The sequence below is a fragment of the Epinephelus fuscoguttatus genome, linkage group LG13 (genome assembly GCF_011397635.1).
Source record: "Epinephelus fuscoguttatus linkage group LG13, E.fuscoguttatus.final_Chr_v1".
Classification (NCBI taxonomy): domain Eukaryota; kingdom Metazoa; phylum Chordata; class Actinopteri; order Perciformes; family Serranidae; genus Epinephelus; species Epinephelus fuscoguttatus.
The window spans coordinates 39753726-39781650 of NC_064764.1; the positions used below are offsets into that span (position 1 = coordinate 39753726).

The following is a 27925-nucleotide window of genomic DNA, read 5'->3' on the forward strand; positions in this document are numbered from 1 at the left end:
AAGGGAAGCTTTGCTGATATTGAACCAGCTGTGTGGCATCACAGTGTGTGCAGATGAACAGTGTTTGACCTCTGCATCTGTGCACACTGAGATGACACACAAAGAAAGTCTCCCTGCTTCCCTTCACTGGTTCCTGTACAGCAGGGTCGGTCTTTGTTTCATTGTTATAATCATTAAAAAGCAAAAGCAGCATGTGTATACACACAGTAGGCTATATCTTCAGTAGCTAGCTAGCTAACCCTACACTTTTCAGGGTTTGATTTTGGTTTTGGAACAGGGAAGAAACGTATATCTTTTTCCAACCTCTCCAGGTAACAAGTATCATTAATACACGACGTGCCCCAGACACAACATTTAGCTCCAAATCCACAACACCAGCCTGCAAATGAAGGAAATCTGAAACAATGGAGCACAGCTGTGTTGTTGTCGTACCCTGGTCTGAGCTGGCCCAATGCTACGTTATGATTGGACAGTTCCATCTAGGGGCGGGACTTTTGGGTCAATTGGTTAGTTTTTAGCCACCTAAAAGTTTAAGTGCATGCTAAATTTAGAATATTATATCGTCCTATATCATGATATTGATTTAATATTGATATGCTGCCCAGCCTTAGTTCAAATCTTAAAAGTTTGATAGGTCCAAATTATATTAGCGTACCACGAGGTCTGGGAAGCCCACAACGACCCGTGCGAAGGAGCTGGTGTCGGCCAGTATCCGGTTAGGAGAAACAATCTTCTGGTCCAGAGCGGCGCTCAGGTTCTCGTTGGGTAGCTGGTCACATGACAGCATCTGGGGCACGGACACCTCGGCTGAGAAGGTGGGAGGGAAGGGGCCGAACAGAGCGTGATGGGACAGAGAAGGAAATGAGGAAGGACATGTTGAGATTACTGAATAAAAATCAAGAAATTAAACAAATCTGTTAACACACTGGACCAAACATTTTACTTGTGTACAAAGACCTGTAGATATATAATAGCACCGCAGCAGTGTGCTTTATGTGTCTGTTATATATCAATGAGCTCACTGCAGAAACCCTCTCAGGAGCTCATATATTTCATCTTTAGATTCCTCGTCCTCAGTTAGTTATTACAGTGGCTCCTGATCTTCATGAACTAATGCAGTCTAGATTGTTGGACATTACTCATGACTTCACATTCTGCTCTCACTAACTGTGACATGGAGTGGTATGAAAATTTAATATTGACAGAATCATACATGGTTCACTTCATATTTTTGGTCTGACTTAAGGCCCGTTGACAGATGAGCTAAGAGGTCTTGTCAGGGCAGACATATGGCTGCCAGAGGCACCAGTCCATCTCTCTGCATGTCTGTCTGCTTGGTTTTGTTAATAGAGTTGACATAATGTCTTTAATAGGGGCTACAGAGCTGCTGGTTAGAACATAAAAGCCCTGTTAATCTTTGTTTGGAGCTGAGAGACGTCCATACTACATGTTATATATACCTGAGCTGGCTCCGTGGCCTGAGCTGACCGCATCCTCACTGATGCTGTGGAGCTGACACACTCCAGAGTCTTCAGCCGTCATGTGCATGGGCTTGGTCAGCAGGAACTTCCTGTTCAGTGACACAGAGTGTTGCATTGTAATTGAATTCAAACATGAAAGGAAACCTATTATTCTCATGTTCAGACTGTAAGATTTGTATTTTGGGTTTCTGCTTGAACATGTTTACACACTTTAATAGTCAGATAACACTTTGTATAGCACCTGTATTCACCCTCTGCCTGGAATGCTCTGTTTAAGCGGTTGTGTCTTGAAGACCTCCTCCCAAAAAAGACCAGTGTGCTCTAATTCACAAGTGTTTCTGGGTCTTGAATATCTCTGTGTCTCTGCACAGTCATTGCAGCCAGAGAATGACTGTAATGGAGAATAGCAGCACGTTTCTACTGTAAAAGATCCCCAGTAAAAGCTTCCAAAACCATTCACACATTCACAACTGGACATGTTTCAGCAAGAATCCGATCCAAAACTGGGAAGAAATTAAAAAACAGCTGCAAAGATTACGTGTTTCCCTGGTGTTAGCATGTAGCTAAATGTAGCACTGTACTTGCAGCTGAGGACTGACTGTAACAGAGTATAGCTAAACTTTCTACCGTGAAAAATCACCAGCTTCTGAACCAAAATCTTCACAACCAGACATGTTCCAGCAGGAATGTGATTTGAAATCTGTGAAGAATTATCAACTTTGGCAGCCAAGATTACATATTTCCTGTTTGTAGCAAGTAGCCACATGTAGCAGTGTACTTGCAGCTGCAGAATGAGGGTACTGGAATATAGCGGCACTTTCTACCATGACAAATTACCAATGAAATCCTATAACGACAACTGGACATGTTCCAGCAGGAATCTGGACTGAGATCTGGGAGAAATTAACAACATCAGCCACCAATATTACATGCTCCCTGATGTTAGGATGTAGCTACACGTAGCAGTGCACTTGCTGCTGGAGATCGACTGTCATGGAGAATAATGGCCCCTTATGCCATGAAATATCACCAGTAAAAGCTGGACATGTTCCAGCAGTGATCTGGTCTGAAATCTAGGAGAAATCAACAGCAGCTACCAAGATTACATGTTTCCCTGGTGTTAGCATGTAGCTACATGTAGCAGTGTATTTGCAGACAAATAATGACTGTAACAGAAAACGGCACTTTCTGCCTTGAAAAGTCACTAGTGAAAGACTCTAAACCAAATCTTCACAACCAGACATGTTCCAGCAGGAATATGATCCAAAATCCAGGAAAATGAATGACTTCGGCAGCCAAGATTACATGTTTCCTGACGGCAGCAGGTAGCTACATGTAGCAGTGTACTCGCAGCTCAGGAATGAGTGTACTGGAATACAGTGGCCCTTTCTACCTTGAAAATTTACCAATAAAAGCTTCTAACCACAACTGGACACGTTCCAGGAATCTGGTCTGAAATCTGGGAGAAATAAACATCAGCCACCAGTATTACATATTCCCTGATGTTAGTATGTAGCTACATGTAGTAGTGTACTTGCAGCTGGAGATTAATTGTAGTAGAAAATAACAGCACTTTATACCGTGAAAAAATCACCAGTAAAAGCTTCGTAACACAATCTGACATGTTCCAGCAGGAATATAATCCGAAATCTGGGAGATTTCAACAACATCGGCAACCAAGATTACATGTTTGCCTGACCTTAGCATGTAGCTACATGTAGCAGTGTACTTGAAGTCAAGGACTGACTAGACCCGAGTATAGCGGTTGTTCTCTAACATTAAAAATCTTCAGTAAAAGCTTCTAAACACAACCCAATATGTTCCAGCAGGACTATGATCCAACTCTGGGGAGAGATTAACAACATCAGCAGCCACAATTACGTGTCTCCTGATGTTAGCAAGTAGCTACATGTAGCAGTGTACTTGCGGCTAGGGAATGACTGTACCAGAGTATAGCAGCACTTTCTGCTGTTGAAAATCACCAATACGAGCTTCTAAACACAACCTAACATGTTCCAGCAGGAATATGATTTGAAATCAGGGAGGAATCAAAATTTCGGCAACCAAGATTTCATGTTATAGCATGTAGCCACTCGTAGTAGTTTATGTAATGTTAACACTTGCAGAAGCCTGCCTGAAGCAGATAACCACATAAAAAAGACCTGACGTCAGCTGGTAGCCAAAGTTGAAAAAAGGGGAAATCATATTCAGAACAGTCTGACGCCTGAGGTTTTTGCTCACAGGGATTACCTTTATGTACATTTACCTCATTATTTGAAACCTTGGCCACGTTCAATATGAACATCTGACACCGTAACATTACAGATATGACGGAAAATAAGGACAAGCATAATAGGCCCCCTGTAAGACCGTCAGAGAGATTTGAGGTCCATGCACTACTTACTTGTTGGTGTTGCTCTCCACCAGCAGCCAGCGGTCTTCTGCCACGAGGAAGACGGACTTCAGGTTGATGGGAAGGGAGATGGAGTGAACCCGGCCCTCCAGCACATCCAGCACCTCCAGCTGGTTGCTGCGCACACAAACACACAGACACACACATGGATCAGCTATCAATACCATCGTATGACAGAGAGTGTGCTGTTTAAAAGTGTCATGGAAACTCTAGTTCAGATCAGAGTATCTTACCCATCCTCTTTATAGAAGAGGAGCCAGTTTTTGTGGGCGAAGTCATGACACATTTTGTGCCCACCCTGCAAAAAAGATTCAATACAAACATTATCATTACATTAACATTAACTTCAAACATCGCTTCCAAATTATTTGTTTATTGATTATGAATCATACAATTCTGAACAGGATAATGTATCCTAATTCTGTGTTAAGGATCACCATTCGTTATGGAAAACTGGACACGTGGAAAACACAACATGTCTCGTCTGTGTCCTCAGTGAATAGGAGAGATGATTCCTGAACATTTGAGAGCCAACAACACTGAAACTCCTGACCTGTTGTTCTTTACTGCTCCACCAGTTGGAGGCTCTGGTGGAGGGCTGATCGGTGTCTGGAGACAGCATGAGCCTGCGCACGGCGCCTGTTACCATGTCCAAATGGAGCACTGTATTGCTCTGATAAAGAGACAAATCCAAAGACAGACAGAGGAGGATGTAAGAGGATGTAAATATCAGAGGAAGACTGGATCAAGAAAAAATAGTTAGCAACACGCGCTAATACTTCAAGAAAGCAGGCCGACATATATGTTGACTATGATGTAACTAGTATAACAATGCAAAATCCCAAAAACCAACATAAATAGAACATAATTCCTGAGAGATAAAATGAATGATTCAATTATATAATTTACTTACTGCAATAAATGGTCCTTTAAGATTTGATTATGAACGCTCCCTTGATTTTGTTTTTTTCCTTTTAACATATGGTTGATCTTTTACATCAGATCAAGCGTGGAGCATTTTTTAATTGACGGAAGACAACCGTATACATCATGTTTTAAATCTGATTTAAATGCAGTACAAGACTCTGAAACACACACTTTAATTTCCTCAGAGGTAAAGTTTAGAGAGGTCATGGGGGCAGACGTGGTCAAGAGCTCATCACACAGCACAGGTGATGCTACGTGTGTCTCTGAGAATGTGTGTGTGTGGGCTCTTTGCGCAGGATTTTTGTTGTGTTTTTGGCATGTCAAAGGAATTCAGAGTTTTTACCATTGTTCTGCCATCATTAGTTTGGACTCAAGTTAAAGTATCTCACATGTCAAAGGTCAAAACCTATTATTTTGAATAACCGTTTGCTGCGCCACAGCCAACAGAGGGTGCTTTTCTCTGCGTCACACCCCAGGATCTGAATTAATTCCAACTGATGTGAACACTGCAAGTTTCTTTAATTCAGTTTGCATGTATTGTCCATGTGTGCTTCTGCATTTGTGCGCTTCTTACATTTATATTAGACAAGCTATATGTTGCTTTCATTTTTTATACTGAGTTCAGATCTAAGTATTATTTTAATGCACACAAAAGACTAAGGGGCTGTTCTTTACTTATCAGAGGAGGCGTGACTTCATTTTCTGTTTTTATTTTGCCCCTTCCCGATGCTACAGATATTCTTCCTTGAGCCTCCACAAGTGACTCGGGGAAAATGCATGACCCTCCCTCCTCCACAGATTATTTAATCAATTTTTAAAACCTACCCTATGATGTTTAAAAGTTTAAGATGAAATTCTGGAGTTGAAAAAAAAGCTTTGGTTTTTAAACCTTGTCACAGATGCTGGTCAGTTCATGCAAGCCGTTAACTTTTGGCCAATTTTTTAATGAGACAAAGAATAAAATGATTTATAAGAAATATCACAATCTTAAGCTCAGATTTGGTTTTGCTTTTTCTGATGGAAGCAGTCGTTATACATGATGTGTCCAAGGACCATCGGAAATTTAAAAATCCAATGATAATTTCTGTTTTTACAGTTTCTGGCTGTGATAGATGGTGTAATTTAGTTTGGAAGGCTTGTTTTCTTTAAAAATGGGCGGTAAAATAAATACAAAATGCAACCATTTAAATTTGTTTACCCCTACCCTATGCTAAAATAAAAAACACCGGTCCCTCCCTAGTGCTAAAAAAAAATATTTGACATGCCTCCCCCTTTTTACACCACCCCCTCCTCTCTCATAAATAATGAACAGTCCCTTACTGCTCTCAAGTCTTTGTGTAAAATTTGTTAAAATCTGTGTAGTGAGCACTTTTCCTTTTCCAAGATAATCACAGAGGTGTGTCTTGGGATGGTCACAATCAAAGGCTCCTCCTCCGCCTGCTTTCCCTCTGTTCTCCAAGCGGCCTCCGGGTGACGGAGGCTGTTACGTAATACCAAGGGCTGAGGGGAAGTGAATGAGGGCAAGTGGAACCACTAATGAAACACAGCGACTGTGTGAGGAGGTCCTGAGCTGGTGTGGTTACAGTACATGTGGTCTGCAATGTGAGGTCTGCCAAAGCTTATGGTCGTGAACTGAACATTCAGCTCATGGGCAACAGCTCTGGTGAACGTTCCTGCAGTCAGCATGCTAATGGCACGCTCCCTCAAAACATGCAATGTGTCGCACTGTATGAGGCAAATGTTTGTCACACCAGATACTGACTGATTGTTCGGGGTATCCGTGACCAAAAAATGCATTTCTGTAGCACCAGTTATGTAAAATCCTAATGTTTGTTTCTGTTTTTAAAGATCAAACTTCACAATTTTGAGTGGCTTTTTATTGTGACCATCTCAAAACACACCTGTGAAGTGATGATGCTGTTTAATAAGCATCTTTATAATGCCGCACTTTCCAGGTGGATGGATTGTCTTGGAGAAGGAGAAGTGCACACTGACACATATTTTAACAAATCTGAGACCAAAATTTCAGAGAAATATTAATTACAAAGTCTTATATCTTTAATTTCAACTCCTGAAAACAGGGAGCAAAAACAAAAATGTTGCGTTTAAATGTTTGCTCAGTGTATATACAGTAAATAGTGAGCTGTGCAAAGGGCTATCGTTTGTGACGCACTAGGCTTCATCTTCAATTGAGTTTTATGAGAAGGAGCCACGGGGGAGCTGGCCTCGGCCCCCACTGCCCTGCTTCACACTAATGGCTTCCTTATGGCCTCCCATTCCTGACACACACACTACTGTACCGACGACCGCTCGAGCTATTCAGAGCAAGCAAAGCCCATTTCCTGATTCTAAACACACAGCCTTTGGAGGGAGTGGGGACATGTGTGAGCACACGTGTGTGTCCAGCATGTGGATGAGTCTTCTGACAGGCCACGGTGTTTCACTCAGGTTGCATGTGTGTGTACATGTAATTGCATCTTTGAGTTTTCTGCATGTCTTTTACGTGGCATTTTTATGTATGTGCATGCATTCATGTGTAGATGCCTAGTAGAACGTGCATATGTGTGTGTGAATGCAAGTGTGCGTGTGTGTGATATCCCTGGAAGGCCAGCGACCTGTGAATGAACTCTCTGTTGTCTGGACCTCTTCATTTTTAGACAGATGTAACACGATCCATCACGACGGTATTTTTAGAAGTCCTCCTCTTGCCTAATATGCAGCAGCTGTAAAAGTGCTCTGGTCATAGAAATAGCAAATACGCATTGTTCTTGTCTTACGCTCTGCTGTCGTACGACAGGGTCTTACGGGGTAAGAGAGGTTCAACAGCAAACAACCACTAACCACCAACCATTTTAAGGAACTCAAACTGACTTGTGCGCAGCTATTTTAATTCTGTGAGGAATCTGTGGTTGTCCTCAGAGTGTCGTGTTACATTTTATACCAGTCAGTCAACAAGGACATCAGGCGAAAGAGACTGGACTGTGATGCTTCAGTGTGTGAGCGTACAGTTGTGTTTCAGATCACTGTCTCCATATCATTCTTGTGTTGAACGTTGGTGAACCTGAATATGTGAGAGTGTTGGAGGGAGACGTGATCTTACTTGTTGGATGGTGTGTGTGCTAATTGCTGACTAGCGGAAGCGTGCTGTCAATTAACAATGATTGGCATTCATTACACCAAATTAAATATAAATTTCATTCATGAATCTGGAGTAGGTTTTTAGTACCAAGGTTTTTAAATGTGCAAATCTACTCACAGATTTATCGACATTTCATACAGTTGCAATCAAATTTATTCAACCCCCATTGCATATTAGGCTTATTGGCAAAATATACAATTTCTCAGCTGTTTGCAATAAACAAATTACACAAGAACTGTTTAAGTAGTTCAATGAAACTAATATTACAAGGGTTTTGATCCAAATTCAACACAAAATGCTACTTTTAATGACTACTGCAGTCTCAAAATTATTCAACCCCTTCATGACAAGCATCTTCAGTACTTAGTAGAGCACCCTTTTGCTGTTATGACCTGCTGCAAACGTGATGCATAGCCAGACACCAGCTTCAGACAGCGTTCCTGAGGAATCTTAGCCCATTCCTCACGGGCAATGGCCTCCAGTTCAGTAATATTCTTGGGTGCGCGTTTTGCAGCCGCCTTCTTCAAATCCCACCAGAGATTTTCTATGGGGTTCAAGTCAGGCGACTGTGACGGCCACTCTAGAATCTTCCATTTCTTCTTCTGAAACCAAGCCTTGGTGGACTTTGAGGTATGCTTGGGATCATTATCCTGTTGGAAGGTCCAATGACGCCCAAGCTTCAGCTTCCTCACAGACGGCACAACGTTTTTACCTAAGATTTCCTGATACTTGACTGAATCCATCGTGCCCTCCACACGCTGCAGGTTTCCAGTGCCAGAGGCAACAAAGCAGCCCCAGAGCATCACTGAGCCACCGCCATGCTTCACTGTAGGCAGGGTGTTCTTTTCAGCATATGCTTCATTCTTCTTCCTCCAGACATACCGCTGTTCCATAGGCCCGAAAAGTTCCAGTTTTGTTTCATCACTCCACAGAACAGAATTCCAAAACTTCTGTGGCTTATTTATATGGTTTTGAGCATATTGGAACCGACTTTTCTTGTGCTTTTGGGTCAGTAGTGGTGTACGTCTTGGAGTTTTTGTTTAGTATGCGCCTTATTGTACAAACTGAAACCTCAGTGCCTGCTGCCACCAAGTCTTGCTGCAGGTGTTTTGCAGTCACTCGAGGGTTTTTGACCACGTGCCTCCTCAGGAATCTGGTGGCAGCCGCTGACAGTTTCCTCTTTCTGCCACGTCCAGGTAGTGTAGCCACTGTTCCTTTAACTTTGAACTTGCGAACTATGCTTCCAACTGTATCTCTAGGAACATTCAGAGCTTTTGCTATCGTTTTGTATCCTTTTCCTTGTTTGTGCAAGGCAATGATTTCTTCTCTGAACTTTTTGGACAATTCTTTTAACTTAGCCATATGTCTAACATGCAATCAAACGTCACTCTCAACAAAACCCTAGCCAGTCCAGGTATTTATGTGTTCTGTCTCAAGCACACTTGAACTAATGAAGCCCTTGATTAGTTGCACCAGGTGTGCTTGAGACAGGGGGTTGAATAATTTTGATTGCAACTGTAAATGAGACCCTGTGTTTTGGTGAAAAATATGCTGGTGGAAAAAATATATGTATTCAAGTGAAAGCTCCACAGGGTACCTCCAATATGATCAATATTCTGTTCAATGACTACTGTAAAAGCATGTTTTCCCCATGAGGATTAAAAACGAATCATGTCAGTATGATCGTGCTCGTCTTCGTGTGTGTGTGCCAACCTGCTCCTCGTGCAGCACCACCTGCCCATCCAGAGGACTCCCCAGGGGAGCGACGGTGACAAAGGGCTGCCAGACGCCACTGATGGTCCTGGGGAAGATGTCGTAAAGCTCCATGCACTGAATTGTGTCCCCGCGCTCCTTCATGGAGTACAGGGACACTGGGTTACACGTGGCCACGTACAGCACATCTGCAAGACAAGAAGAGATGGAATGTAATTCATTCTGCAGTGTGTGTGTGTGTGTGTGTGTGTGTGTGTATCTATATCCAGACAAATTTAATTTCTTTAAATGTCTGGACCCTCTAAATAAACCCCTAAATTAACACTGAGACCAGAGAATGTATTGCATGACAGTGTTGATATTGTTTGAGTGTGTGTGTGTGTACCATCTTTGGTGGTGACATCGCAGATGATATTGACTTCATTCATGGGAATCTGCCAGTGGGCTTTCTCTTCGCTGAAACTCAAAGCCCTGCTTTCCTGTCTGTTGCAGGGGTGACCCTGAACACGCAGGAACACGGGACCCTGGAAACACAAGACACACTCTTGCAGCGGTGCACACACACTCACAAAGTATGAAAACAGCCCTGGTGTTTAATGTTTATGCTTGAAATTCTGAGTAACTGTGCTACAGTAACTGGATTCAGATCACAAGGCTGCTCGTTTATTTTCATAACTTGTTCTCCAACTACTGACGGCGAAGACGAGGCTGTCGTGCCAAGCTGACACCCATTAAACTCCTTAAAAGGTTAAAAGATGATTCTCATAAAAGGAGCTTGACCAATTCTTTTGAGAACACGAGAGATTGATGATTGAATACCACCTCTCAGTGATGCGTCTATATAGTCAGTATCTACCAAGCAGTCATAGTTTTGCAACAAAACAGCAAATATACAGCTTCAGAGTTTCAGGGATTAAAGGAACAGTTCACCGCAAAAACAAAAATAGATTTTTCCTCTTACCTGTAGTGCTATTTATCAGTCTAGATAGTTTTGGTGCGAGCTGCTGAGTGCTGGAGATATCAGCCGCAGAGATGTCTGCCTTCTCTCTAATATAATGGAACTAGATGGCACTCAAACAAATACATTTGAAAAACTCAACATCAGTGTCTCTTTACAGGAATCATGACCCAGTTACTCAAGATAATCCACAGACCTTGTTGTGAGCAGTTTCATGTAGGAACTCTTTCTATGAAGGAAGCCTGCATCTACTCATGGACGAGAGGCTCATGAAGGTGAGAGATGTAAACATGAATGGCGTCCTCCTCAGCTGAGATGTAATGTTAGCTAGCTCAGTGGTAGGTGAGCAGTGGATGCACCAGGGTTGAGCGAGTACACAATTATCTGTATCTGTACTCCAAATGGGCGGAGTTATGTCTGAAATGGGTGGGATTTAAGTTGAAAGTGGGTTACGCCTGATCAAAAGTTGCAATTTGTCTTATTTGTCTTAGCTATCAAAATGACGATTATCCTTCATCACGAGTACAGATAATGACACATTTTACTCGTATTATACTTGTACATTTTCTGTACCATCCAAGTATTCGGCTCAACCCTAAGATGCACGCTTCCTTCTGTACGGTGACACGGTTGGTGGATGTAGTTCTGTCGATAAAAAGTAGTTCCCACATGAAACTGCTCACAACAAGGTCTGTGGATTATCTTGAGTAACTGGGTCATGATTTCTGGACAGAGACATTGATGTTGAATTTTTCAAATGTATTCTTTTGGTGCCTTGAGCTCCACAAGCTGAGTGCCATCTGGTTCCATTATACTGGAGAGAAGGCAGACGTCTCTATGGCTGATATCTCCAACACACTGCAACTCACACCAAAACTATCTAGACTGATAAAACAGCTCTACAGGTGAGAGGAGAAACATGTATTTTTGATTTTGTGGTGAACTGTCCCTTTAAATGAGCTTGACCAACTAACAAAGAAGCAGAGTATTTTAGCAAAAAAAAAAAAAAAAATTTTTAGAAATATTTTTATTTCTTTATCTGCTGTGAAAACTCACCATCAGAAGCCATTATCACTGACTCTCATCCAACCTGACCACAGACACTTTTTAACTTCCTTTTAACGAGCGATTCTAGTGGACTATCACTATTTAAAGCTCCAGTGTGCAGGATTTAGAGGGACCAAACACTGGCTCTAGATAGGGAAATTCACATTTTTGTGTGGGCCTCTGTAGTTAGCAGCCCCTCCATGAAGAGAGCGTCGGATAAACATAACTTTCTTTCGACGTGAAACTGCTTTTCTCAGTGTTTTTACAGGTTTAAATGACCTGGTCTGTTTGTTTTGGAGAGGAAGAGACCTCTGTGGATGATTTGGCTTCTGGTAAAAACCTCTTGAAGAATGAACACTGAAGGAATTCTGACAAGAAGTTACAGCTCATTGCAATCTGCCACTTAATTCCCTTATATCTTGCACGATGTTCCTTTAAGTACTGATCCTTAACGTATTTCACCCCCTATGTATGTGTGGGAATATCTGCTGCTCATGAACTTTCCAATTGTCTTTCTGTGTGTGTTTACCTTGATGTCTATGGGCCGTGTCTCAGTGGGACAGAGCAGTTTGCGGCGAGCGTTGCCACCCTGGTTTATTGTCCAGTATCCTGTCATCTTGACCTCTGGGAGGGGCAACCTAAAGAGTGAAGGTCACATGGTGACGACTGCCTGGTAACAACTGGAAAATTGTGAATTCCTGAGATATAAATAAATTCAAGTTGTGAGTAACGATGCAAATTAACGTCATGTGTTTTTCATGGCACACATTTTGAGGTTTTCGGAAATTTATGGGTTTCACTGTCACCGTTTTGCATCCCTGGTTCAAATAAAATTAACTCGTCTTATGAGGGCATCAACATAGCCACCGCAAAATGACTTCAGATGGAAGTCGTATTCTGTTCTGAGTGGCGTTTCATCAAAACAAAAGCTTTAATTAGATCCCACGATCTCCAGAGAGGGTAAAGCCAGCAGAACATGGGACAAGTGTCTGTGAGTCTATGCTCGGTTTGTTGTGTCTGGCCACATGTTTACTGATCTTCCCATGAATCATTGCTGGATTGTGGCCACAGTCTTATTGGCTGCAGGTGGGGTGAAAGATGCAACACGACCACAAGACACAGAAATTCCGAGCAGTTAAAATGGGTTGGTCGACGGACGGTCCTCTAACCATAAATATTTCTATAAATGAAAAAGCAATGAGATACATAACAAAACTGTTTCTTGTTTTCTGTGTCCAAAATTGGAAATCAAGAGAAAAAATATTTGCTTTTATGTACTAGAGAACTTGTGGGATATAAACAGTTCAAGATGGGCTTTTAACAACACAGATCCCAAAGATACAAAGGACTCACTGAGCTCGGACGATGCCGACATAGTGGAACAGATAATCTGCACAAACAGCTACGTAACTGTTGAAGGAAAATACTTGTTTCTGCTCTGCTCAGCTCTCAAGATGTTACTTGAGAGATTCATTAAAGTGAATTTATGAATGTGATACGTCAAATAAAACCACAGGAGACAGAAGAAACAAATATTTTCCTTTATTTAAAAGACAAAGCTGAGCATAATGAGACAATGTAGTGGAAATTAGAATCTGATCTTTCCCTGGTAGGAAAGCTGAGGTAATGTGTGTGATCTAGACAACTGTTCATTTAACACTTGAGGGAGCAGTGAGGAGACTTCATGGAAGCCTCAAAGTTTGATTCAGTCTGAAACCAGTCAGAGGGCTAAAAGACAACATGAGCCGATTTCAAGCATTTCAGGATTTCACGTCTCAAAGTTAAAATACACTATAATCACAAAATGGCATCTAACAGGTACACTCTGAGCAAGAAGGGGTTCTTAAAAGGTTCTCCTCGGAAATAGCGCTTCTACCCAGAAGTACTGGCCTCTGAGGGAACACAACAAGCTTCTGGGACGACAATTCAGCATAATGAAGCTACTTCAGGGGAACTATTTTGGAACCGCTGAAGGGTGAAAACTTTAAATATATGTGTGATTTTTGATCATTTCATTTTAAAGTGGAAACAGACAACTGCTACCGATAAGTTAAAGGTCCAGTGTTTCGGATTTAGAGGGAAATATTTGCAGAGACGAAACAAAATATGAATTACTGTGTTTAATTAGTGTATAATCACCTGAAACGAAGAGTCAGTGTGTTGTTTACATGTACATACACGGAGTCTGACATGTCGTTCTACAGCTGTTGTCTGTCACATTCACAGTTTAGTGTTAGCCATCATAGTCCTCCTGCAGCACTCGGCACATAGGAGAAGTTTCCGTTTGTTGCAACCTCACAGCTAGGTGTCACTGAATCCCACAAACTGGACCATTAAAGCAAAAAAGTTTCCATTTTCACTTTTAATAGCGTTCTATATCAGAGTAGTCCCTCCAGGGATTCGCTGGCTGTTTTTGGGATTGTTGCAGCCTAAATTTCCTGATTTCACAGCAGCTTTTCAAATAACAAACAAACTGGAATGCGTGTCGTAAAGTTTTGGGGCTGTTTTTTAAAATTAAAAAAATAGTTACAATGCTGTCTCTGATTTGGAGCCTATCATTATGAGCATCCGGTGTTTCCCACAGAGCTGCAATCTGTTTGTGGTGATGTGAGGGAGAGCCTAGGCTCCCGACTATCGACTGCATCGTCGAACATCAGGTGAGAGAGACACACCATGCGCCCTGCAGTCTCACTGCCAGGTGAGGGAGGAGTCTGGCTTTAGAACAGTTCTGGCTTCCCAGCTCCTCCTGGAGGACCCCGAGGTGTTGCCAGGCCAGATGAGATATGTAACCCCTCCAGTGTGCTCTGGGTCTGCCCTGGGGCCTCTGCGACAGTTTGGCAGCTGTTGTGAGACTTAATAGTTTGTGAAGTTAAAACACTCCTACAGTTGCTCAGTACAATAATCTGGGTTCGGTGCTCTTAAGTGGTTTGTTACATTTCGTTGTGTTTGACATGGTGTTTTCACTATGAATGAAACTACGTGAATTGGTCTCTCTGCCTGATTTTAAAGCTCTCATAAGTACATGATGAATGAGTCGGTCGCTTCTTGCCGTTGTGCGTAGGTGTCTATTTTTACATATTTCTACATGTTACTATATATCTTTAGTGTTTTTTATTGTGTTGCTGTTTGGCTGTTACTTTTTGTGTGCTACTGTCTCCCTTAAAAAGAGGACATTGATCTCAAGGGGACTTACCTGCTTAAAAATGGGCTAAATTGAATTAATAAACCATTTTAGATTTGCAGCAAAGTTGCAGTGATTGTAAAAAAAAAAAAACTGCAAGGTTGCGAAGAACTTACAGGAATTGGCGGGACTAAAGATAATAACGCGGGATATATAAACACCAAATAAAACTGTCATTCAGCAAAAAATGCAGCTATTATTCTGTTTTTGTGATGTCAGATTAACTGCTAATGCCATTCAGTATCTTGTATTTCTGCTGTCTGTGAGGATGATGTTGAAAATCACAAGCTTCTTCAGCTTTTGACACATAAAATATCTGAAAAACGATGACCGTTGCTAAACAAAGCAGGTCATGTTGGCCAACAGGTTAATATTTTGATGCAATGTACTAAAACCCTCCAATAGATTTCCAGTTTGAGGTTCCCAGAAAGAAAAATAGTTCCTGGACTCCTTTTACTGAGAGTGTACGACTATCAGTCATCGTCAGTACCTGTCCTCTCTGAGGGTACAGTAAGAAGACCTCGGCATAAAAGCTCTGACTGAATTCTGGTCCATCCAGTTAAACAGACTGGATGAACTTTAGTTTAGCTGCAGACTGTCTCACTGTTGTTTGCTATGTGCTCATTTTTATAAGATCCATAACAGAGCCAGGCAGGCTGTCAAGTAATGCCCATGTCGTCTATAATCCATCACGCTGCTCTAACCCCTCTCTGACTGGTCTCTGCAACTGTGTGACAGTGTGACAATCACTATGTCCGTGATGTGAGTGGATGTGTTCGTGTGTGTCATCCTAGCATCTTGTGCTCCTGATGTCTTACTCCTTAGCCAGTTTGACGGAGCTGGGCTTGGCTCCAATGGGAATCCCGTGCTTGTGCAGCGCTTCGATCAGAACCTCTCGCATGTCTTTGTTGTACGAGTCAAAGTCGAAGACGTTTCGCACCACGTTGGCCAAACCCTCGTCAGGGAATTTCTGTGGAGTAGAAAAGAGAGAGAGCAGAGGAAGTCAGAAAGTTGAAAACAGTGAAAGTTGAAAAGAGATAGCAAGGACACATGGAGAGAGAATGGTGTAAAGCATGGAGGGAGTTTTGGAAAAGAGAGACAGGAGGGAGGGTGGTAGGAATGAAAGGGAGATAACAAAGACGGATAAAAGAGCAGGGAGGGTGGCAAGCAGGAAGAATAATAGGGGAAAAAGCAGAGAAGATGGAGCGAAGAGGGTCAGAGAGGGATAGAAAGTTAATATGATTTACAAGCTTCAACACGGGTCAACGCAGGGACACAGTCTGGAATAAGACATGCTATCTGGAAGGTAACTCATCTCCACACTGACCACAACACTGACAGATCGGTGTAAAGAAAACTCTTCTTTTCTCTTGCAGAAGCAGCCTTAGATATTGTGTCAGTGATATGATCGGAGACATACAAGTTACATTGCCTCAATAAATGTGTGTAGTGAACAGTAACTATGGTGATACGTTGGTAAATAGGCAATAAAGGCAGAGAGACAGAGAAAGGAAGACGCTGTAAGCTAAAGCAGAGACAGAGACTTCACTTTGCACAGCCAAGAAAACTTTATCAAGTTATTTAAATGTTGGAAAACACAATCCAGGTACTGCTTTAGGCCCTAGTGACTTAAAACAAGAACTGCTGTCCCATTAAAGGCTGGGTGTTGTTTTTGTGCACAAAGTACTAAATTACTGACTATCACTACTCACTATTCACACACTCGCATTACATTCAGGAACATTTCAGTCTTGCGCCTTTTCACACCTGCCATGACAATGCTGAAATCTATGGGGCAAAGGTCAGTCCAACAGATGGCGGTAATGCAACATTCATGCAGTACATTCACATGACATTAGAGAAAACTGATTTACTGTGTTAGTCTGACTGAAAGCAGACTTTTAAAATTCACGTAGACAGGGTAGTCTGAGTGAAATCGTACTAAAGTGAATTTCTTTAAGTCGTACCAACACACCCAGATAATGCGGCTGGGAGTCAAATTCCTCCTGCATGTATACAGTCAATCAGACCCAAACTGGCCGAGGCGCTCTGAGCATGCTCCACAGTTTCTGCCCCGGGCTTTGACCCAGAAGTCCAATAGCATTAAATGTGTAAGAGAAGAAGAAGAAGCCGGTAACAACATGGAGAAATCTACATCCAGAGCCGTGACTTTTTACGTAACAGGTTGACCAGAAATAGGTTCAATACTAACAAATATTGAGCCTATCGTAGCGGAGACGGACATACTTGGGTCAATAAATGGCTTCCCCTCCCGTGCTTGTATACTGGGACAAGGACAGTAGTCCAATTAAAAGGCCTAGTCAAGCTGTAAGCGTACCTTGACTTGATGGATGCCGATAGCCAAAAAACTCAACAGAAGACGTCTCATTATTTTCAGGATAATGGCAGGCGAGGAGCTGTTTTTGTCCATTGCCAATGTTTTTGCAATATATATATATATTCAACAAGTTTGCGAGACGAGTCATTTTTTCATTCTTAAAGCCCCTACAAGGAACTTTCATTTTGAGTTGATTTTGCCGACCCTGTGGACAAAAGCGGTAGTGTTTTGCCGGAATGAAGCCTACATTTCCCATGAGCTCTAGCGCATATTGTCGTAAAGACGCTTACCTGGCTCGCGCATGTGTTTGTTTTGGGGATGAATGAAACAACAAGACGGGAAAACTTTGCCCCCGCTCCTATCGGGGATCCCAGCTCACCTCTGCTGTGCACCAGCTCCACCTCTCCGGCGTATGCGCCACCGCCGCCTGGGTAAACGCAGCGGTCGGCTGGTAAGGCTGAAGGCCTGTTTGGCGAGCACTTCCACGGCTTCTTGGACTGAGTATGGAGCGGTGCCTCGCCTCTTTATTTCTCAGCCCTTGCTGGACCCTGTCAACGCCTGGCTGGTACCTGTCGTCACTGTCAGTCCGGATGAGGTGTTCCAGCCCCGCGGCCCCTGCTCTCCTCGTCCCCGCTGGCGCGAGCTGAATCTGCGCAACCTGCGGCCTCTGTGTGTGGCTCCCCGGCCAGCTAACGCCGTGGACCCGCTGGCTCCTGCCAGGATTGGGCTGGTAAATGCTAGATCGCTAGCAAACAAAACGTTTATCCTGAAGGATTTCCTGACTTCCCGAGGATTGGATTTTCTCTGTGTGACTGAGACGTGGCTGACTGTTGGTGAGTCCAGTGCTTTCACAGAACTTTCACCCGATGATTGCTGCTATTTTAACTCCCCGCGGACGTCGGGTCGAGGAGGAGGAATAGCGACTATTTATAAGAGTCACTATAAATGTAAGCAGCTAGGTAAGATGATGTGTGCCGTCTGAGTGCCGTAAATCATTTCGTCCTGGAAGCGACCTGGGGCGGACCCGGAGACAGTTTCCTAAAGGTATGGATATACACTATATAGAAATAGCTTATCTTCACACCAATGGTCTCATTTGCTGTTGTAGGTCACGCACAGACATCAGCAGAAACCAGAGACTTTTGCATATCCAGTTAAAAGTTCCTTGTAGCAGCTTTAAACAAGTCGCAGATTCATCATTAGTGGAGTCTCGTGATAGGTTTGCTTGCTTCACATGAAAGCATCTTCCGTCAACCCTCAACATCCTTGTCCCTGCAATGTTACTGTTATCATTCACAACAGAGCTGTACCAGCATTTTCCCTGAACTGAAACTCTGGTGGTTCAGATCTCCCTGAATATCAGTCACTACTCTCATTCACACAAGACCCCATGCAGGAAGTGTTCCTGAACCAATCAGGGATAGACTGTATATGTAAAAGGGGCCTTAAAGGGATAGTTTGAATCTTTTGAAGTGACGTCGTATGAAGTACTTATCCATAGTCAGTATTTACATAAAGTAGATGGTGGATGGCACAGCCCAAGTTTAGAGAAGCAGGCTGTGGTGCTGCCACAGAAGCCAAGCAATGTACTGCTGTGGATGGAGGCAGCAGCAAAACCTATTTTAACCACCTTGAGTGTACACTATACAGAGAATGTTTTCACCACTTTACCTTGCTGCAAACAGCTCTTTACAACACAAAATCCGTTACTACTCGAAAGGCATGATCGATAAACTACAGAGATTCAATATCCAGCTCTAGAGCCGATCAGTTGAAACAATAACTGATAAATTGCTGCAGCCATAAGCATGACCCACTCCTCCAGTCTACAGCCTACAGTCTCGATGAGTCATCTTATAGGTAGAAGCTGTAATTGAATATGTGTATACATTTTTAAAAAGCCACAGTGCTTGTAATGTCTTCACAGGCCTTATTAGAAACATAATGGCGCTTTCAGACGTACATATTACAACATATTTACACTGTTAGGCCTATAAATCAATGACAGCCTCATCCCAGTTGGTCACATTTAAAATATAGATTGGATGCAAAGAGCACTGGGCTGTATTGATCCGACTTCCCTGTTACCACAAAGGCACAATGACCAAACACAAAATGCTAATTAGGGCCTACACTACCTACTGCCTCAGAAGAAGCAATTTAGACTTTGACTAAATGACCCTGTATCTGTCCTTCTCCTGCACATGTCAAAAGTGGAGATGATTGATGACAGAGCGGGGTGGCCAGTGGGGAAATCAAACATAAGGGCTTGTTCCTGTGCATTGAATTATTGATCTGCAGTAGTGCAAGCTCCGATCTTAATTTTCCTCTCCTTCTGGTTATTTCTTCTTCCTCTGCGGGTGAAATACTGTGCACATTCCCAAAGACAACCTTGTTCATTAAATGCAAACTAAATAAGCACGTGTGTGTACACCTGCCTGCAGCCCTTCACACAAACAAGCACCTTGTTTTGTCTTTCTCAAGTGAAGGTACTGGCAGCATGGATGAGGATGGTGGAAGGGAGGGTAAGGAGGAGGAAAATCTAAAATATCTATGTAAACGTGTTCTCCACACTGTTTGTCTAGAGATGGATGAATGAGTTGAGAAGCTGCTTACTGCTCAAACAATAATGGCAAAGCAACAAATCAGATTCATGTATGTTAAACTGTGTCTTGAGGGGAGGTGTGTTTTTTTTTAAAGCATCACTTTGCTACTTAAAACTTAAATAATCTAAAAAAAACTGTTTTCCAATGAAGTCTATTTAGTAAAGTAAGACAGATTCAGTCCCCGGTAAGAGAGTACAAGGATCCTATTCAGCATGAAATAAGTTTCCCCAAAGATGTCAGATTTCCGAATCCGGAGGTGAAATATGATCATAATTACTCACAGCTATCTGCTAAGTTTGATGGTTGTTTTGTGGTGCATATTTGTGGGCTCTAAATAATGAGGGAAGCTGAGGGACAGATGGTGAAATGGGTGGGTGGAGGGGGAGAGAAAAGTGGAGATAAGTTAAAAATTCTGTGAGACAGATAATACTGGTGTGTTTTTATTTCTGTCACCCCCGTGCTCGATGTCTCTGTCTCTGCCTGCGTCTCCCAGCCTCTCCCTTTAACGCCAGTGCCACTCTTTTCATTAAGACTACCAGAAAAGAAAAGACCAAGATGGTTGTCAAAGGTCGACAGCTACAGAACTTTTCTCTCAACTTCTCTTTTTTTTATTTGTTACACAAATATATCTGTCACTTTTTGTGTGTAAAACTGAGTACAACACTATGGCCCTGTTAAGACGACAACGGTTTCTCTAAAAATGGAAAAGTCTGTTCTTTGCGTTTTAAAAAACTTCCGCGTTTATATGACGACGTTATTGAAATGATCCCCATTCACATGGACCCGCAAAATCTACTGGAAACACTGTAGTATGCATGCCAGGCCAATGGGTGGCAGTGTAAATTTGCAAAACAACACCACAGCTTGACGCCACGCCCCTACGCTGAAGCGCCTTCCTCTACAATGCTGTGATTACAAACCAAAACAAAGAAGACACACTGGTGAAAGCATGCACGGATAACTTTGTCTGGACAGACGACGAGGTGGAGTTGCCACAGTAGATCTACACTTTGCTGGAGAAGCATTGATAAATTCGACAGGATGAGCAGCACAAACAGAGCTCAGCATTGTTGTTGTGACGGTCGACGTTCTCGCACATGCCTAGTGACTGGAATCGTAATGCGCATGTGCGAGAAGTCTCCGTTTCAGGGGAACAGCATATTGCAAGTTTACATGACAACGGAGACGCTGCTGTTTCCAAAAAGTTGCACTCTGGAACCCGTTTTCAAAACGTTGCATTTCCAGGCACCCAAAATGCCGCTGTTGTGTAAACGATGGGCCAAAACGCAACTAAAGTTTTCAGTTGAAATCGTTGTCGTATAAATGAGACCTATAAATGTCTTTCAGGAGAGACTCTCTGGAAATAAACAATTGTTGCGTCTTGTCATTCTCTAAGTGTGGCCATTTAGTACAGTGACTGAATGGAAGCTAAGTTGCGACCTTTAGAACGGCACACTTTTAGTATCAGTCAAAGTCAGAAGTGCAAAAACTCCCTCCAACAACTGCTGACTTTGGGGCCATTGTTGTGTAACAGTGTTTGTTGAGATGTTTGTGTCTGTGTGTGTGTTTTCTTGTCAGCGTGGACTGACGCAGGAACAGGGTCCCCCTCTGTGTCACAGCTGTGTTGTGAGGACACTCTTGAATTATTAAAGCATCTAGCAGAGCAGGATTAAGGTCACATAATCTTTATGAATTATTGATAGAATATAGTCTGAGACTGAAACTGAGAAATAAAGAAGCAGGAGCAGTGTTGCACTACTGAAGGATATGTATCGTGTGTGCATGTTTTAGTTCTCACCTGGAGGTGTTTGACGATGTTGACCACCTCTCGGGTGGAGTAGGGGTATGTGATGGTGCCCTGGTCTGCCATGGACCTCAGCTCTCCAAAGGCGGCCACAAGCTTCTCCAGAGTAGCATCAGGAACGTCGGGGCCGTACTGTTTGAGCATGGCCAGCTCCGCGTGAGGCTTTGGATTGTCAACAGCATGGCAGCTAAAAATATCGCCTGTTGAGACAATAACAATTCATCATTTCCTGTAACGATGTTGCTCCAATATTTGTTTTACTCTTTGTATGCTTTTTTGTGAGAAATGTTCTACCTAAACCTAAAGCCTGGCACTTTGCTGGGCTCTGCAACAAGGACAAACAGTATTATTGAGGCAAACCAGGCCCTGACAATATAATCCAGCTGCAGAACTAAACCTGAAGTTCCGATCTAAACTGCACCACCTACAGTCAACGAAGCAACAGTGGTTTAAACCTGCAGATGCAGACATGCAGCATCTAAAGGCAACAAGTGTTAAAAGCTGCTGTAACTTTGACAGGTCTGGAGAACTTTGAGTAAAACCTGAAAGACCATCAAATTCCACGTTTTATATTGGAACTGACTTTGTACCCATCTCTTTGGTATCCCTGAGGAGTGTCATCTCCTTTGTGTCTGTAATTGCCTGTTGTCAAATTCACCTCTTACGGAAAAATCGCTGACCCCCCTCAAACACGTTTTTGCCGCCCGACATCTGACAAAGTTTTACAAACGCTGACAGCACCTCATCACTCACTTCGAAACAACACAGTGTATCCTGTTGGACTAAAATGTTGTGTACGATTGAAGGTAGATAATTTTGAACTGTCCCCTGGGGGTATGCATGTAACAGTGTGGTTGCATCCATCTAGGACTATGACCTTGTGGGGTGCAGGAATTGACGGAAAACAGTGGATTGTCCCTTCAAAGTTGGGAGAGAGTTAATGCCCCAAGCGAGGGAGTTCAAATATCTCGGGGTCTTGCAGCATCCGCAGTGTTGCAGGCGCTGTGCCGGACTTTGGTGGCAAAGTGGGAGCTGAGCCAGAAGGCAAAATTTTTCCATTTACTGGTCCTTCTACGTCCCAACTCTCACCTATAGTCATGAGCTCTGGGTAGTGACCGAAAGAATGAGATCACGGATACAAGCGGTTGAAATGAGTTTCCTTTGTGGGGTGTCTGGGCTCAGCCTTAGAGATAGGGGGAGGAGCTCAGACATCCACAGGGAGCTCAGAGTAGAGCTGCTGCTCCTTCGCGTCGAAAGGGGTCAGTTGAGGTGGTTTGGGCATTCAATCATGATCTTTCTGGGTGCCTCCCATTAGAAGTGTTCTAGGCACGTCCAACTGGTGGGAGGTCCCAAGGTAGACCCAGAACACGCTGGAGGGTGTTCAGGGTCCCTCAGGAGGAGCTAGAAAGCGTTGCTGGGGAGAGGGACATCTAGAGTACTTTACTCAGCCTGCTGCCCCCGCAATCCGGCCCCCAATAAGCAGTTGAAAATGGATGGATTGATGGTAATATCTGCAATATTGTATCCTTATATGTGCAGACTGGTGAATAAAATTTGGTATGTAAAAAAATCTGGGTTTTTGTGAGTGCAATAGTCATTCTAACTTTAAAATAAATCCTGCCTGCAGCACCCTGGTGGCCTTGGGATTCAGTTGCTGACAAAAACCATGGTTTAAGTCTGCCTGGGGACATTTGCTGGATGTCATTCTCCATCTTTACCTCATTTTCTACCATCTCTACTGTCTCCTGCACTCTACTGCTTCCCTGAGACAGGCCCTTGGTCCTCTACAGATATCTAACATCTGAATTTTGTCATTTGTCGAGTCATGAAAACAGCAGATTATCTTTTTTTTCCTTTAAAACAGATGGGCAGAGAACAATTAGATCAGCTCATCCGACAGGAGCCATATCAGTCCCAATTTCCTCTCCTAATGTATCTGAGCAGCTTAGTTAAGAGTTTGTTATTACATAAAGGAGAAGATAACTGATCTTTGGCTGCAGATTGTGGTTGCTGAGCATGCATGTGTACCTAGAGCTCCAAAAAAGTCATTTCCCAGGAAGGGAAAACCAGGCCGGTTAGCCAGGACCAACATCCTGAAGTCTGGGTGCATGACGATGGTGTTGGGCCTCCCCTCAGCTTCACGTGGATCTTTGGAGGAGACACAGTCATAGTTAGCATGACATAACAAGCACAGCAAAACAAGTCCTTGCACTTCCTGTCTCTGAATCTGTTTCTGCCTGGAGCCTCTTTTTAATTCTTAAGTTTTGATATGATTTGTGTGTCCGAGCTCTAACAGTCCTGATAGCATCGGGAGCTGTAAGTTTGTGTTTATGAAGTCTCAAGGTTGTGTTTACATTCCTCTGGGAGGAAGAGCTTCTCAGGAATGGAGAAGCTGTCAGCAATTACTGCGATTACGTGGGACTACTTGGAAAATATACACATTTACAGTCCAGCAGGATCCAAAATCTACTGGTACCTGTCCATAAAGGCTTTTATCCTAAGCCCCCTTTAGTGGCCTGCATGTGATGTTTTACTCCTGTTTGTCTTCTAGGACATCCAATCCTCAACTCGTCCTTTTAATGGTCCCGCTTCTGTCTGCTCGCTGTATCTGGGACATGTCTAACTGTCAAGGTGTTAAACCCCAAATGTGTGTGTGTGTGTATTGTGTATGTACCTGAGATGATTCTACGTCCATCGGCCAGGATCATCTCTCCGCTCTCCACCAGGGTTTTGAGGATGCAGGTGACGTTAGTGGGAGCTTTGTCGGCCTCGTCGATCACTAATATGTTACCGTGTTTCACTGCCTTCACCTGTGCACACACACATACACACACACAAAACCATCTGGGTAAAAAAGAGGAAAGAATATGCGGATTTCACGACGGTTACAGCTGTGGTGACAGATGTGACTTCTTTGGTGATCTGTCTCATCATCTGACTGTCAGATTTCTTTGTAATGAAGCCATCTTCCCACAACTCAGCGAGGCAATGGGTGAGTCGGTTACTTAGACCAATAAAAAAGATGGCAATAACTATGTAAATAAATTCAGGTTCTATCAAACGAGAGTTTCCCTTTAAAGGGGAAGGGGTTAAATAATGCTCCAAAGTTAGGTTTAATTTCGACAAGTCAAAAACTGACATGGCCATTTTCACAGGGGTCTCTTGACCTCTCCGCTAAAATATGTGAAAGACAATGGGCTCCATGGGTACCCACAAGTCTCCCCTTTACAGACGTGCCCACTTTATGCCAGTGCGACATAGTTTTGCTGTCTCTATGTGTATTCCTTTGAGTATACGCATTGTGAGACATCTCACTCGTGTTACTCTGAGAACCGGCATTATACGAGTAACCTCAAGATTTTTTCATGCAATGTGTATTTCGCCTATTGTATTCAAATATTTCTGCTTACTTGGGTCCCTAACTCGTCTTGGAATTACAAAAATTTGTTATACCTGGAAAGCTGGGACTGTTAAGGAATCAATGAGCCCATTTTAATCATGTGTGATGATGTTATTTATTTATTGTAATGAAACAATTTTTTTTTTTAAATTTGACATTGCTGTATAAAATTACCTATTTTGAGCTTTAGGATAATCACAGCCTCATGAAACTTTGCAGCCACCAACTAGAAACCTTACATATTCAGAGGATGGATATATGTCAGAGGTATATAGAGGTTTCTTAGCAGTTTCCAGAACAGAGGTCTTCCCATCCAATCTCCAAACGGTAAAAGTTTTTAAACAAAATGACAGCAGGGATTTTTCTATGGTCTTCCTCCACATCTTGGTTTCTTAGGAGGGATTTTTGGACCATTTTTTTTATAAAATTCTTGAGTGGTAAAAAATTGCTTAGATTTAGCACCAAATCTGTGTCATAACTGGTACCAACACAAAAATTGTTGCAGCAGCTTACGAGACATAACTGAACATGGGAATGGCCATAATATATTTTAATCATTATGTTCTAATCCCCTATGCAACTTTTAAATCTCTCACAGGCATCTATCCCAAACACAGTGTTTACTACATATAACTAGACATATAACTAGAAAAACTTGACACAGTGCTGAGCTGCATCTCAAATTTATCTCCAGGTTCCCACCTTTCAGATGATGTATACCACTTCTGTGTGGTAGTTACTGTTGACCTGCTATCACCCCTTAAAGATCCCCTGCCTCCCCTAAAGAAAGACGAAAAGGGTCTATGGTAGGGAGGGTGAAAGGAGGAGGATTAGTTTGTATCAATGACCCTTGTTAGTTCCTGATCACATCAGAGAGGTGTACACCCTTCCCACTGCAGATATTCTGACATCTCATGGCGGCATTAATAACGGCCTCATTTCACGTAGGTGTTCCAGTTTTTGCTATTAAGCATGTTGGCTCATTGATGTGGCTAACTGGGACATTCAGTGAAATGGAATATTAATATTTTTAGTTGCACTTGTGCTTTTTCTGCGATTACGAGTCAAAATGTCCGCTGTGAGAAAGGTCAGCTGATGTCAGGACTGAAGGAGGGTCAGTAACATGAGAAGGGTGGATACAGTGTGGGAGCTGGGTGGCAGTGACAGACAGATACTGTTAGTATGATGCTCTGAGTGACGAGATCAAATAAACCAGTCTGTTTTCACATGTGCCTGCCATGTCAGATACATGGACTACTGTTTCATTTGACTGCTGTATCATCAAGCCAATGTGCTGCTGTTCACTGAATGCCACACTGAGCAACAAAGCAGGATGTGTTTGACAACTCTTTTGTCTGCTCCAAAGTAAACTGCTAAATGTTTTCAGTGCTTCCTTATCTGTTGACACGTGTCAACCTTTTCACTTCCATGGCACCTGAGACTTGAAATGGGAAGTTATTGTTGGAAGAAAAAGAGGTTATTACCGCCTCACGGTTGTATGCCACCGCTAACCAGTCAAGTTGTAGTTAAAGTTCACATCCATGTCTGTAAAAACATGGATGCTTTTACACACATCAATTCAGTATCTGACCATATGTCTCCCCTTCTGTTCTTGAGGTATGATGTTGAATAATGGCAAGAGAAGTGTTTTTGCACAACATAATGATGTCATAGTGGACGTAACCTTTGACCTTTAGGATATAAAACGCCATCACTTCCTCAGTTTATCCTGTTACACACTTGTGAGAAATTTTGTCATAATAAGTGTATGAATTTGTTTTTTGAGATTATGTAAGGAAAATGCTCAACTTCAGCTGACACTGAAATGAAGAGTTTCGGAGAACCACAGAGAAAAGTTACAGCCAACGGGGTTACTTTAATCGCAGAACTTAAGCATACAACAGTATACTAGTCTACAAAGTAGACAAGTACTTTTATACTGAGTGTCTGCTCGTTCATGTGCGCGTGTGTGTGTACGTGTGTGTGTGTATGTGTGTGTGTGTGAACACGCTTGGGTCGTATTTTCTGGGAATCCAAAGTTCTCCTGGTTTCCTACTTATTCCTAGAGCTGGATTTCGTGTGCCAATATTTTCTATCTTCTTTGTGTCTTTGGCAAAAACAACTGTTTCTATTGCGAAACTTGGCACATCCGTCCTAACGATCAGGTCACCCTAACCCAGAACGTTCTCCCTCATTTAACCTCCCAAGGCTTGACTTACGCACAAACTACTCAAATGATCAAAACTCCTCTTATGGGTCCTTTTTGCTGCCAAATCTGATATTTGACTAGCTACTTCCTAAACCTTGTGTAACTGATCTTATTTTTAACCTTTAGTATAAAATGATACATTATCTGCCTCTACAGTCACAGGGACTTTAATCTTTGACCTTCGACCACCAAATCCTAATCTGTTCAGCGTTGAGTCCAAGTGGACGTTTGCGCCAAATTTAAAGACATTCCCTTTAGGTGTTCTTAAGATATTGTGCTCACGAGAATGAAGCAGACGAGATCACAACGATCTTGATCTTTGACCTTCGACCACCAAAATATAATCAGTTCATCATTGGGTCCAGGTGGATGTTTGTGCCAAATTTAAAGACATTCCCTTGATATATTATTTAAAATGTTGCTTTCACGAGAATGGGACAGAGGGACGTATGTATGGACAACCTGAAAAGGAATTTTTATGCATAAAAATGCCGAGGCACACTGCTTTCAAAAATTAAAAAGCCTTTAATAAATTGGCTGAGCATCTACACGTTTCTTCTCTCAGTCTTCATCAGGGCCAAGTCAAACCTGTCTTCTTCTTCTTCTTCTGTACTTTACCATGTAATTACATCACAACTTTATGAGGCCACAATGTCAGTGTGTTGTCTCTTGGCAGCAACAGGTTGAAAAGTTTTTTCGCAACCTGAGA

General features: G+C 42.6%; 1 protein-coding gene across 1 annotated transcript in view; it reads right to left on the bottom strand.

The window, feature by feature from the left end:
• Positions 1-27925, bottom strand: part of vwa8 (von Willebrand factor A domain containing 8) — a 109747-nt gene that overhangs the window by 37762 nt on the left and 44060 nt on the right. The window contains exons 23-34 of the mRNA XM_049593344.1: positions 24282-24417; positions 23636-23755; positions 21602-21807; positions 15678-15829; positions 12208-12316; positions 10059-10197; positions 9674-9861; positions 4448-4567; positions 4128-4192; positions 3886-4011; positions 1461-1570; positions 656-807 (exon numbers count right to left, since the gene is read on the bottom strand). Of these exons, the coding sequence (XP_049449301.1) occupies positions 656-807; positions 1461-1570; positions 3886-4011; positions 4128-4192; positions 4448-4567; positions 9674-9861; positions 10059-10197; positions 12208-12316; positions 15678-15829; positions 21602-21807; positions 23636-23755; positions 24282-24417 (1623 nt within the window). The remainder of the gene's footprint in view (positions 1-655; positions 808-1460; positions 1571-3885; positions 4012-4127; positions 4193-4447; positions 4568-9673; positions 9862-10058; positions 10198-12207; positions 12317-15677; positions 15830-21601; positions 21808-23635; positions 23756-24281; positions 24418-27925) is intronic.